Consider the following 14,184-nt stretch of genomic DNA (forward strand, 5'->3'; position numbering starts at 1 on the left):
CTGCTTAGTGCGTATATGTTTATTGATATTTAAACAGCGATCGCAGGAGCCTTGGATGTCGAGCCTTTACTTGACGCGCCGTGTCACCAGTACATGAATCCCAGTAGTGTGCTATGTCTAAAGACGTTCGGAACTTAATCGATCTACCACAGATATACTCATCGCCAGCTGGTCGCTTCACATATACTCAAAAGCGCGCTAATTTTTACCATGTCGGGTCAACCGATGCCTCCAGCGCCTCCCTACTGGGGAGCCAACTATACACAGCAATGGGCCACTCAACCAGCCCCTTCATCAGGATCTATTCCTCATGATATTCAATTCAATCCGGATCCGTCGTTTGATCCACAGCAATATCGCAATATTCATAATTTCTATGCGAATGCGAACCTCTCGGGATTAGGAGGCGCAAGCGCAACTGGTACTTTCCCGCCGCCTCCGTTCGCTTTCCCCAGCACTTTCCCTCCTGCACCGAGCGCCCCTCCATTCGCAAACATGCCGAACGTGGGGTATCCTTTGATGCCATTATCGTCAGTACATTCACAAATGCGTCCCAACCAGGCGTCAACGAACAACATGGACAATTCGGCAAGAAAGACACCGGGTCAGCACCCCACGCCGACTACAAAATCAAATCAGGATTTGGACCGAGAAGAAGGCGAATTAACGGATATAGAAGGTGCTGCATCGGCTGAGCAGCAGCCTCACTCGCAAAAAAAAGCGCGTCGTCTACGCGGCGATATTTCAGGCAGTAAGCCAACTCGCAGAGCCGGTAGTGAAGGGGACAACAGGCTGCCGATTGGGCAGTCTCAGTCCACAAGATTGAACGGGCTTCACGCTCAAGATGAGCGTCCCGCCATCATCTCTACCGGTTGCGAGTTGCTTTCAGACCTTGAAGAAGGCGAGGCTTCGCCTGAACCTCGCGCCTCTAGTAGAGCTAGCGGATCCCGTAATTCCACCCCTGCTGGCAAGCAGCTGACTTCAGTTACTAACATCTCTTAGCCTATAACCCCCCAATGCCGATAAACGCCATATCTCCGCCGATGTCAAAATCATCACCAGATCTTCTGGAAACGGGTACTAGAGAGGTTGGCGCTGTAGAGCAAAGATCAGTCTCCGCTTCTAGCAGCTCAAAAAGTTCTCCTGAGTCGGCTGTCTCGGTCGCTCAACTTCGGGTGCAAGCACAGGGCGCCCTACTCAGTTTGGCACCGCACAGTATCCGTTATACTGAGCTTGTGGGCGAAGGCATCAACCCAACAATACTAAAGCAGCTTTATGAAGAGGTTGGAATCAAAGTTCCGATTACGCCACCAGCCGATGCTCGCACTCAATCTAGTTCCAAGGAAACAGCTGATGCCAGGACTGACCAATCCGCCGCCAACGGACAAGCAAAGCAACCAGCCAAGCAGAATGAACCTCAACTAGCTGCTGCACCAACAGCTACTCCCAGAGAGCCCAGTTCCTTTCCACCTCAATCTGCCCCGGCAAGCACAACCAAACCTATGGAGCGGAAAGAGGTCATCGCGAGAATGCTGGCTGCCAAAGCCGCTAAAAGCTCCCCGGCCTCTGCGCCACCAACAGATGCCGCACAAACAGCAGCGTCTGTTCAAAGCACGCCTGCGACAGTAGAGAAACCTACGTTATCCACCTCTTCGCAAGATCAATCAGCAAACGAGAAAGAGACACGTTTGAGAGAAAAGAACAAGGCGCAGACTGAACTCGCGAGGCAACGTATCGAACAGCTGAAGAAGCAGGGGCTCATCAGAAATCTTCAAAAATCACAAATAAATGTAGACAAGGAACAGAAAGATGTCCAGGAGTCGCCGCAGCCGCAACCTTCCACTATCAAACACCCTTTACCTGAACGCCCTCCACTCCCCGAATCTGCCTCTTTTGACCATATTCCGGGTTTATTCATGATGGGGCAAGCTCCGCCGACAAACGGTGCACTTACTACTGTTCAAGACCCAGTCTCCGATTCGGCAGCTCAACCCCGCTCTAGCCAACGTAAACGCCCTCGAGCGTCGGACTTCGATGACGATCCGATTCCGGTGCCCAAAAAAGCGTTCACCAACGGCACGAACCACCAGACCCCTCCTGAGCGACTTATTATCGACATAAGTGACGATGAATTCTATGACGATGACGAGGGTAGCATGGATGTTGAAGCATCGACGGGTCTCTCAAAAGGCACTGGCCCACCGGTTGCTGAGGGATTACCACGAGCATATCCACTACCGGCAGGAAACCTTCCACATCGACCGGCCACGTCTCAGAGCTACAGCTCTTCCGTAATCTCTACTCCGGGTAATCATAAAAGCAACGAACAGGATGATCTTAAGAAAAAGGATCTTGAGATTCAAGCTATGCACCGGAGGATCGCCGAACTGGAGCAAAGGAAGAAGGCAAAGCTAGCCAGCCGTACTCAATCCCCTCGTGCTTCAGACTTGTCTTCCCCCGATATTGTTGGCACGCCCGCCGCACCTGCCCCATCATCGTTCCCAACCCCGCCGAGCGCCACGGAAAAAAAAGCGGAAGACCTTTTAGCGGCCATGAACGCTGATGGACTCAGACAACTGAGGTCCAAGATTCTACGCATGCAGGAAATTGAGGCAGGTGTTCCTTCTCTGGATGCTGTAATTCGCAAGACTGAGATGAAACTTGCCAATGCACGGAGGGAAGTGGAAGAGCTATCGTCAGAACTAGCGAAAGGGGAAGAAGGCCGACAACAGCTTATCGACGAGCTCAACGCTCTAAAGTTGGAGGTTTCTGGCTTGTCGCTTGACCATGTTGATTCGGCACTGAGTACCATCGAAGCGAAGAAAGATTTGCCTGACGAAGCTGTCCAAGGTATGCTTTGGAGATTATCGATTCCTGAATTTCAGCAGTCAAATACAACGACTCACCATAACTACGCTACAGCTCCCACTTCTGAGAACGAGGTGGCCGACAACCATGCCATGGCCGTTGCCGAGGTACCTGAGGCTGATGGGTCAACTAATGAAGATACTGCGCCTCCCTCGCATACCGACCCTACTGCTAAAAACCCACCACCTGCGAAAGATCGGCCAATTGCCCCTAACACCGTGGAAGATGCTACGAACCTGAACGCAACCGCCGAAGAGCTAACAGATACTTCCATGTCCGACTCTAGCTCCTCAATGGACGAGTCTTCGGCTGATTCGAGCAGCGAGTCTGGTTCATTGAACGAGGAGATGCCTGATGCGCCAGAACCCAACACAAACCCGATTGCACCTGTGGATGACTTAAATACCATCTCTCCAGGACCTTCGATTGAACCAGCAAGGTTACAAGCAAAGGAGGAACCTCTCCCAGAAGACCAGTCCTTTAATCTCCAACCCTCAACCAACAAAGACCTAGGTGCAGACTCTGAGAGTCTTGCTTCTCGGGAATCTCCTGTCTCAGAAGCATATGAGCCCCCAGAACCTGAAGAATCTGCTAATGCTTCCGATTCGAATTACTCACCAGCTCCCAGCCCTGATTTCCACAGTCCTGCCCCGAACATGGAAGTCTCTGGGCCTTCAGAAGATCAATCTAAAGTAGCTGGTGAGCCACTAACTAAGAAATTCCAGGAACTGGATTTTCAGCAACCAAGCCAACATTCTCAGATTGGCCCTCTGGATGTGCGATAAACCTCAGTTCCTACCAGGACTTGTGGACGCTGACTTGTACACAGAATTCACGACGCCCCGAAGACTCGCACCGTAAACTCACACCCTACTCTAGCCCGCTCAAACTATTCAGGGCTTATCGATACCATCCCAACTACAATGACGAAGTTTCCGGCGGTTATCGTTCCCTAACCTATAGCCACAATATTGACCCTTTGAAACACCTCTGTCCCTTCGAAACTTCGGGGGGAGTCTGCAACGACCGTTCCTGCGAATTCCAACATTTTCGGAACATGGCTCTTAGCGGTGCGTCGATGTTTGAACAACCATTTGCACAACTCCTGGCAGAACAGAAAGCTCGCACCTATGAAACCCCAACCCACCTCGCCCCCGGGCCAATGTTCCCTTCTCTCTGCCTCGTCCCTCTCGCTTCTGCTGTTTGATTTTCCCTTGGTTGTTCGCGCATTTGCTCCTTTTTTTATCGTGCGGATGCTGACGCACAGATTTATTAACTTTGACAGATGACAAGATTCTCATCCAAATGGGATCCCTGCGGGAAGGCAAAACTGCAGAAGAATCTGACAAGTACGTCACCGGACTGAAAGAGGCCATTAACGACATGCGGCGTGACAAGGTGAAAGATTTCAACACCGTGGCCGCAGAGATTGTTGCATACCGTAGACGCTTCCTTCAAGATCCTACTCGGGTCTTGGCGCTGTAACAACACCAGTCGCACAACCACCCACTTACTTTATGAGGGGCTCCTCAGTATTCAACCAGGTGAGCTGCGACGACGGCATCGGCACTGACAGATGACTGTCTTTGCAGATGTCGCTAGCCCTCGCAATTCTCCTCTGCTTGAGGGAGATTGCCCATATATTCATAAGCATACCGCAATATCTCACCTTTCTTCGGACGCTGTCCCTCGTTTCTTGTTTCTTTCCCCTGTCTTTTTCTATCGATCATCTATTTGTTTGGCATACAACAAGCGAGCGCGGAGTTGGGGAGGTTCCGGGTTTCATTTTCTCGTTTCCCATAATGGGACGTAGGCGAATCACCCCCGCCTTAGCAGCAGAAAAGACCGCCAAGTGGAAGAAGATAAAAACAAGATGATTACATGAATAAGGTCTTTCAAGGCTGGGTCGAGCAGCATTGGTCTGCACACATCTCGTTCCCAAAGCATGGACTTAACTGGGATTGCAAAGCAAGAGGCTTTCAGCCTCCACGGGATACGCACATAATCAGCTTTAGTGATTAATATATGCCATTTTTCTTCTAGACTTGCTTGCGTGTGTTGTAGAGTATCTCAAGTCTCCTCCCATGAGCCATAGCAATCAGCGTCCGATTAATCCAGCCAGCTATAAGAGCTGTTGCCTAGGCTTGTTTGAACAATGTTGGTCTTGATCATTCATCGGATGTCGCCTGTCGAGCCACTATCGCCGCGTGCATTCGTTCTCTCCGTATGCACATATACTCCATAGCTTTCCGTACTCCGAGATCAAAGGAAAGGCCAAATGCATCCTAAATGTAAAAGGACAGGGCTGTCCATTCGAGGATGTTTTACTCTACAATGGGGCAAAAAAGCCTGAAATAAACTTGGTGAAAGTGCAGTTGCATGATGTACCTGGAATTTCCTTGGGGTGGTAGAACGATAGCACCATTGTCCACCTACTGAGCAGGACATTTCCATAATTAGTGAACAACTCTCATCACATTACATGCGTTAAGAGTGGCATAAGAGCTCTGTGGCCCCTCTCTACAACTCGAGTACACACAAAGTATCAGGACACAGCCCGGAACAATCCTTCTTCACAACCGGTTTATACCCAGCGAATCGATCATCAGCAACGTAGCATAAGCGTAGTAGCCGCCGCTTTTCCTAACCTTTCAAACGTGCCACAGTCGGTTAGCATCCTGCTCGTTGAGAATGGTGTGGTAAATCCCGTCGTAGTTGGAACGTCGCTAGGAGTTGCAGTGGCATTATATTTGTCGTAGACGGTGCACCGGCACTAGAGCCAGAGGTCCTTTAATAATATGCGTAAGTGTGTTTGTTTTCATGATGGAAGCAGAAGTAGGCAAATGCCTTCATCTTGGCGTCCACGCAGTACATGTGGCCTTGCCAACATGCAGGGGTTGTTTCTGTAGAATAGGATTCGACACCTCCAATTTGTCCACGCTGAACGAGTAGAACATCGCCATGAACAAACAGCTATTTGCCAGTACATTCGTGTCTTCATATCCGATATCATGTAACCACTGTAGCGCTCGCATTTGGCAGCTAACCAGGTTCCAGGAGCCGTGGGCTGGGAATGTACTCTGACACAATATTCGTTCTTCACTCTAGCTTGCGCTCCCATGGTCGAAGGTGAATCGATATGTATTGAGGTGCGAGATCACCGTATCATGTTGATGGGAGCTTGGGCCAGTGCAGCTGCTAGTGAGTCAGACTGCACTGTTGATGAGAGGAAATACGCTTTGACATATATGCCTCAGGACCTGCCCGTAGCTAGAGTAGGTACTAACTCTTTTAGCGCCAGTTACAATAGCTCTGGTCTGGAATGAGGTTGGCAACTATCACCAATGGGTTAAGGAAGAGAAAGCCATCAAGCGAGACGGATCGAGAGGCATTGATTATGATTTGCTGCCGGGATCGTCTTGCTCGACTGAATACTGATTGACACGACGAGTATTTGTCCCGTTGCGATGTTGCTTGGCTGCGAACTAGAGTTTATTCCATCAGTTCCTATCTATCCAGTATTACCCAATAGAGATACTTCAAAAGGCGAAGAGTTGTACTGATCAAGGTGCGCCTGTGTTCACCAGATGGGCTATATTTCCAGGTTTAGTCCTATCGTCACTTAGGACGTCGATTTCTACTGTACCCTGAGTATTTGACCCTTCATGTATCAAGATTGAGATGATAAGAGTATCTATCGTTAACGGGATGGAGAGTCAATCATCGAATGGCATCACTCCTTAGTAGACTACGTTCGTGCAGTCGGTACAGTATATCGTTCTGCCTTTACCCCTTCGAACATACAAGCGGTAAAATACTCTATCATATTGGCTTCTTAAAAGGTAGATTGCCCCATCCAAGACCTCATGAAACGTTGGATCTTCTTACAACCCGTCAAATATGCCAGCTCTCTTTCTAAGATGCCAACCTCCCTCGAACTCTCCCTGAATTAACCCCTGAGCTGGTCGATTCTTGCTCTTGCTTTTGGCACTGTACATGACCATGGACAAACAGTGGAAGAGGCGATCAATGTCGAAGGTCTCAGCCCCTTGTTGTTCGTGAACCGCAAAGGACACCAAGTATTTGTCCGGGTCTATTCTCACTTGACATATAATGGCGTGCGGAATAGTCACAGCGGATTATGGAAAATTTATTTACACGGCTATCACGGACCCTGATCTTGCAGCGGCAGTGCAATCAATCAACATCGACAACTAGGGAGGTCCTCCTACATACTATATTAAAGGAAACCATAAGCTCCAGGACCGGGATAGGCAGCGGCGATTCTCACCGAACGAGATAATAATAGCTAAGATGGCAATTCAGCGTGCAAAATTGCCGGACAAGCTTAGATCTCAGATTCTGGATGCCGTCTTTGCTAACGACGAGCGAGACCGACAGCCTTTGATGGCGCTACTCCTGGCCAGCCTTCCGCGTGTGTCGACGATATATGCCCACATCCCGGCGTTAGATCCATCTTTAGGGGGTGTTCTGCAGGCAGCACTGGATCAGCAACAAACCTGCGCCCATTCAAGTGTCCGAACAACGGGAAAACAAATCAATCTTATATCTAGCACCTTCACATTGCCACAAAGATCAAATCAACGTGCAGAGCAGAAGACGTGACCGCGTTGCTCACTCTCCCATTGGCCCTGAGGAGCCTCTCCTTCTCCTGGGATGATGACAAGACTAAGAAGAGAATCAACGGAAACAATCGCAAGATCTGGCAGATACCCAGCAATGAGGTACGGCCTTATAGTAACCAATCTTCAATGGCGCTGTGGAAGAGTGTTATTTCCAGCTGGCTGAGGTCAATTGGATGATACCCCCTCCATTCGCAAAACCCTAAGCCCTAACAACGCTTCCAGCCCGAGAGTTTTGCTCCATACATGACACATGGTAGTGCTTGTTGGTTCTGAGGCTTGTGGGATTAAGGCTAGCTTTTTGCAGAATTGTTGGAACTTATCATAGTATTGACTGGAAAAGTCCCTGAAATTAATGTGAAATGCAGACTTGATATTGGGTTCTTCATTTAACTTGGTAGGAATGCAGTCCCAGAAGCGACAGTGGCTTCTGGTACCAGAATTGTCTTGCAATATAATCACCGTTTCTCCTTTACAAGTTCTTCAATGCAAATGCGACTCGCTTGACTAGGTCTTGTATTGTCCTCTCCCATTCACTATCCACGTCTGGAGGAATCATCAGAGTAGGTTTCCTCTGATAAAACGCAGGCCGACCCCTAATGAAAAGTCATGCTTGTTGCGATAAGCTATGCCAAAGGCGTAAATATGCTTGGATACAGATATGAATCAGAAAGCAGAAGAGATATTATTTCAAGGAGGCGGGATCGGTTTCAAACAATAGAGGCCCTTGGAGGAACGACCTTTGCGTTAACCTTGATTTGCGCTATAATAGTTGGAGCATCAGTACGATTGGACTGTATCATTGGATCTGGTTAACGTTTGAACCACTGAGATAGCAGGCAGGGAGAAGGGAGCCTGCAATCCATTTCTTCCACCCGGGATTAGCTGCCTTGCATGCTCCTGTTACCCTTGTGCATCTGGACCGCCTCACCCACCAGCCAATGCCAAACCCAGAACAATAGTCCATAATCCATCTATTATCGGTTTGTATCCCTGGTTAGTGTACATGATTTTGTTTTATATTAAGCATAAGATATACCTTAGTCAATGGTGTTATGGGCACGTTCTATCACATCAATTAAATCAACCGCTACAATTACTTGTCAGGTCTAGATTGCGCAACATCCGCGATATATCCAATATCCGCAGCGACACAATATGAATAGTAGAAGGCATCCGCAATGCGGATTAGGGCATTTTGTGGATTGAGAAACAAACAAACCAAACATTACTATATCTGTTACTGCAGTCATATAACGGGTCTTTAGTAATCAGTAACACTGACTGAAGGCTATGAAATATCTGTCAATATCTGAAGCAGAGGTCAGCCTCGTGGCTGTAACTTCTGCGATGAAAGACACAGATATTATCCACTTTTGTTTGTCCACGGCTCCGCTGACCCCTTCAACCAATTCGTAGTCATCTGCTTCTCCAACGTGCAAATCTTCCGCTCTCGCTGTAGAGAAGCTGACGTCAACAAATATCTGACCATGTCTTTGACCGCCACGTATTACCTATCTCTCGGCGCGTTCAGCAGCCCAAGTAATTGCATCTGATCTCTTTGACGAAGCGATTCACCTGGCCAGCACGTTTCAAGTGGCGGGATCCAGCTAACATATTGGCATTCTAGATGTCATTGCTGATATCTGCTTGGTTTTATATCCAAATTCTCTTTCAGGAAGACGCTCGAAGTACAAGTCTTCGTCGGTTTGTGTCCTGAGCTGTCTTACTGTTTCTGATATCGCCATTCATCTTTCTCGATGTCAATATAACTCTCTCGGAGGACAGAGTCTTGGGGCAGGGAATGGAGAGAGCAGGCCAGTTTAGGCCAATATCTAAATAAGTGGTGTCTAAATAAGTGGTGCTGTGTGGGTAATTCTAACGGGCAGATCTTCCCATGCGCTGCCATAGGCCTGATCGTTCGACAAAAGGCACAAAGACAACTAATCAGGGATATCCTTTTCTTGCCCACGGACTCTATTCGAAGTTGCCGGCGGATGACCTTAACGGACGGATTTCTGGCAATGATGGGCCTTCGGGTGCTGGGGATGAGATCCTAGAGGCTGGAAATCAGCTGTAATTATTAGTTCACAAATGCCTCACCCGTTCCTTGGGAGCATAGATGAATGTTCCAGTTCCACCCGGGCAGACTTTATTTATATACTTATACTTACTATCTTCAATGTAAGTAACAACCTGTTGATTGAGAAATTCGAATGGGGTTAGGGTCGATATAGGGCTTTGTCTGCAAGAAAATCGAGAGTCTGGTGAGAGATCGCTATAAGGCAGAGGAGGAGAGCGATCAGGTGAATGAGACATGGTGAAGATTGTTAACAAAAAGGACGAATTAGCTGACAAACTTCAAGGTCAATTTTCTAACTAAACTGGATCCTGGACGTTGCAGGTGTAGCCAGGTAAGCCGTTCTATAGCTGAGTTCTCAGCAATTCGAGAGAAAAAGTATCATATTTCACGCCATACCAGGACAACATTTTCACCTGTAATAAAATCTACAGGTCAGGAAAATTTGTCAAATAAAGAACAATACGAAAGAGAACATTGATTGAGTGCGAGCTTACGAACTTAGAGAACAAAGCCATGTTAAATGTCTCAACTTATATAGCCTTCCGCTAGTGGAATTCCAATCACTCCCACACCAAGTGCTCGGCCATATCCGTTACATGTTCAAGACTCAATTATTAATTAACCTAGCCTGGGAAGGTTAGTCCAGGTCTGCTGGCTCGGGGTCACTGCCTATTACTGACTAGGTAGACGAACCGCGAACTGGACATAAAAGGACAGAAACCCTCCTTGCATTTGCCCTAATATCAGATTCAGTTCACTATATGCTAGACGACCCAACTCAGCATACTTCAATTTCCAAGCCGAAGGCAACGACTATCAGAACGATGCCATCCCTGGAGCACCTACCGAACGAAATCATAGACTCCATTGCGTTCCATCTTGAATTGAACGACATTCGCAATCTTCATCTTACTAGCCGATGTTTAGCCCTAGTTCTTTCAGTTTTCTCCCAACAGTCTGCCGTACCTAGGATCAGCGGGGAGCCACTTCAAGTCCTTCTTCCGACGCAAACAAGTCGACCTCACCGAACATGCACTTCGCGATTTTGAAACAAAAACTGATCGCCCTGGTCGCCCTGGTCGCCCTGGTCGCCTTCTTCAAGACCTGGTCCTCGTTTGGGTTGTGAACAACACAAAGTGGCTTGCAAAGCGGCTTAAGGACTCGAAAAATGAGGGAACAGAAGACACGCCATTGGCCAGAAGAACAAGCAAAAGCACAATTGGACCTAAGCATCCTTATGCAGCGGCAAATATAATCTGAGAGAATGCGCGAGTCAGGAACAGACGTGAAACTGCTCACCAAAGCATTTTGCAACCTCATTGCAGACGGCCGCAACCCTGGGCTTCAATCACTGTCGCTAAAAGTGGTAGTATATCGAGTAGATGCCGAGCAAAGACCTCCTCCTGATACTGGGGGCAGCTGGATGCTTATTTGGCGAGCTGCGGGTGACGCATTCCACACCGCACCGGGGGCTTTGGTTGCGAGTAGAACGCTGGTTGAAAGACTCGATATCTATAATTGCCAGCAAAGCTGTAGCTTGGCCTGCACCGAGCTAAGTGCCATTGATTTCGAGTGCAAAGGCCTGGCAGAAGACACTATCAATCAGCTACTCAGACCGCATCATAAACGTACGGAAAGAGGACATTGGTGATACGGGCAACTCTGCAGACGAAATCGACCATGATGCATCTGCCCTCGATGATTTCAGAGAAGATGATGATATCGAGGTGGAGGCGTGCGATGAGATAAACTTTCTTAGTCTTGCACGACTGTTGAAGCTCTGCAGTGGTCTCGGGAATCCGGAACTGCATCATTACGCAATCCCATTGGATGATTACCCTTACTCTGATTTACATGGTGACGTGTTCCTGCAGCACATAGTTGCGACGGTTCAGCTGCCCAAGCTACAGCGCTATACACTTCGAAGACTGCGTGTTCGGGAAGTGGACCTGCTGGAATTCTTGAAAGAAAACCACGCCTGCCATCGAAGTTTCCAGATGGACATGGTCAGGCTGGCTTTGGGAACATTCAGCTCCATTTTTGACTACTGCACGAGCGAGCACGCCGGGCTGGAAAGGCTCTATTTTAACGACTCGTTCGCTCCGGGTAGTTGGGTCATGCGTATTATGATAGGGACCCTAGGAAGCCTAGACTGATAAATTTTGACGACCCGTGTAGCAATATTTTGGATAGGATAGGACCTGAGGTCAGACGGCCAATTGTGATTCTTTCCTAGGTATGGGCGCATGACTTGAGATCAGTCTGGGATCCGGAGGTGGAGGGGCAGCGACGTGTAGAATATGGGCCGTTTAATCTGTTGAAATATGGTCAGTAACATCATTACCTAGGTTGTTCATGATAGCTACATAGATAGTTAAGTTCACTGCAGTTCTGTATAAATTTTCAGTTGTAGATCATATTTCTCTTGGCGTATATGTGTTTAGCCGCAGTCATTCCATTACTGCTAGCTATGTAGAAGTTCTGCATTTTCCATTGCTATGGACCAAGGGAAGTGTCCAGAGGTTGCAATGCAATTTCGCGACAGTATCTCCCTTCTACGCCCAATTTGGTGAAGAATCCAAGGCTCCTAAATCTGTTTCCACTGTAACCCATGAATTTAGTAGACTCAAGGCATGTGCCACTATCTAATATGCTACTCACTTCTCGCGATGCTATTGAAGGGTCAGTACTTAGGTATTTACTTTTAGGTTGGACAATCCTCTAATGTCTAATCCATTTGAATTCAAGGCAGTATATGCTCATTAGAGAAGTGGCGCATAATTACTGAGCAACTACTCGTGCTAGACGCGTCGTCGACTTTTATAAGGGCGGTTGGTCTTGAACTTCCTGCTGGACAACCCTTATTCGCACATGTACCTTCATCTCCATGTCAAGCACACCTTTTGAATTCCTAGCTGAGGTCATCAGTACCTATCCTGCATAGGCAAAAGGATGAATAGAATTGGGGAGTTGAGAGAAGTGCGGTACGGCGTGACATTCAACCACTCAAGCGGATAATAAAAAAAAAAAAAACGAAAGAGGAAAGGGAGGCAAAGAAGAGGACAAAAGGTATGAACGAACTAAAAAGATAAAACATACAACAGCTGGGATTCGCATGTGGTCACCCACCATACTACTAACCAGCCGGCGTGTGGCTTAAGTACGGCTGAGCGGACGGGAAGCCCTGTTTTCCACACCCTATGGTCGTATGTACTGAATAAATTGGAAGTGCTATTGATATAGAGATAACAAGCCCTGTAGTTGTTCATGACCAGGAGTTGTTCCTTGGGATTGTACAGCGATGATTTTTGGATAGACGCGCAAGCTTCGTGCTGTAACTTATACTATTAGCTCTGACGGAATAAGGTTTATATTGTATCTACTGCCCACTTATCCCTCGGCGAAAATGGCAGTCAGGCTCATTGCTATATTGGGGGCACCTGCTCCTAATCGACGTCGATCCGTTGGACCCTCTAATAGCTTGGTTCTGGCTATTACTCCAAAAATACCTCTCAAGTTAAGAAATAAGTTAAGAAATGAGTATATTTTCCCTGCACACATGAATACAAATGTATAGAACAGTGCGCAATTACATTGTTGCCCATCCCATATGACACAGAAAGCATGTATGTAGCATCTGAACTATGATTTGCCTCCTCACATAATTACTGGGCAACTACTCATCCCGATGAATCCGATTCAAACTAAGGACACCGCCAAATGATACGATTCTCCTACCTGGTCCTCTTCGACAACCACATCATCGAGACCAAACCCCCACGCATCCGCAACCCGTTGGTCAGGCCGATACGCTGCCTCAGACAGGAACCTCAAACGTGGCTTCTCGCCACTAGACATATAGAGCCACCACCACCTTGTGTTCTGCCACTATCGAAACTGAACTCGGTCTTGGGCAAGTCGCCGAGGCTGAAGGAGATTGTTTGCAATACAGGCCTCCGCCTCGCGGCGTAGCCCAGTGAAATGGACAGCCGGTGGAAATGCTCGGTGTTCATTCGAGACACTGTACCCGCCCCCCAGGCTCTCGAAAATCTCGTCGCCTGTGGCTGGATCGGGGAAACTTTCCTCGTCGCCACTTCAAGTTCGTAGTCAAATAGTCATTCGCCTGTGAGGAAGATCTGTTAGATTGCAGGACATCTGCGTAGAAAGAGGGCGGGAAATCATACCAGATGGGAGATTTACGGGAACCGCGTGTAGGATGATTGTTTCAAGGTAAGGCCAGTAAAGGGAAGATGCAGTAGGTAAGGGGTTGCCGCCCTCGTCTAATGGAAAGAGAAAATCCATATCCAAGGACACGACGCCGAGGTTCAGTTCCCGTAGATTGCACGAGAGAATGCGCAAACTTGACGAGAGCTCATCAACTTTGCTGGCGGACCGAAGATATAGGGCAGGAAGGGTATTTGACCAGGGATGGTCACGGGTACCAAGGCATTCAAAAGCCCGGAGGGTTGCTGGGAGCCTTACAAGACCCGACGTCACAACTGTGTGATACAAGTCGGGTTCACACAAGGCATGTATAATCTTGAAAGTAGTAAAAGAGCAATTACCTTGTCTGCGCTCTCGCATATATTG

General features: G+C 48.0%; 2 protein-coding genes across 2 annotated transcripts, besides 1 other annotated feature; one reads left to right on the forward strand and one right to left on the reverse strand.

Moving 5' to 3' along the window:
* Nucleotides 1-14,184: part of a sequence feature (contig 1.80 1848..335440(-1)) that runs on past both edges of the window.
* ANIA_04705 (uncharacterized protein) lies at nt 211-4,670 on the forward strand (the record flags this gene model as incomplete). The annotated part of the gene is made up of 5 exons (XM_657217.2): nt 211-949; nt 1,003-2,850; nt 2,923-3,567; nt 3,609-3,938; nt 4,154-4,670. 5 exons carry the CDS (start codon nt 211-213, stop codon nt 4,351-4,353), a joined length of 3,762 nt encoding a protein of 1,253 aa, XP_662309.1. The 3' UTR covers nt 4,354-4,670.
* ANIA_04704 (uncharacterized protein) lies at nt 9,600-11,405 on the reverse strand (the record flags this gene model as incomplete). The annotated part of the gene is made up of 4 exons (XM_657216.1): nt 9,600-9,661; nt 10,288-10,331; nt 10,441-10,506; nt 11,227-11,405. 4 exons carry the CDS (start codon nt 11,403-11,405, stop codon nt 9,600-9,602), a joined length of 351 nt encoding a protein of 116 aa, XP_662308.1.

The sequence above is a fragment of the Aspergillus nidulans genome, chromosome III (assembly GCF_000011425.1).
Source record: "Aspergillus nidulans FGSC A4 chromosome III".
Lineage (NCBI taxonomy): Eukaryota > Fungi > Ascomycota > Eurotiomycetes > Eurotiales > Aspergillaceae > Aspergillus > Aspergillus nidulans.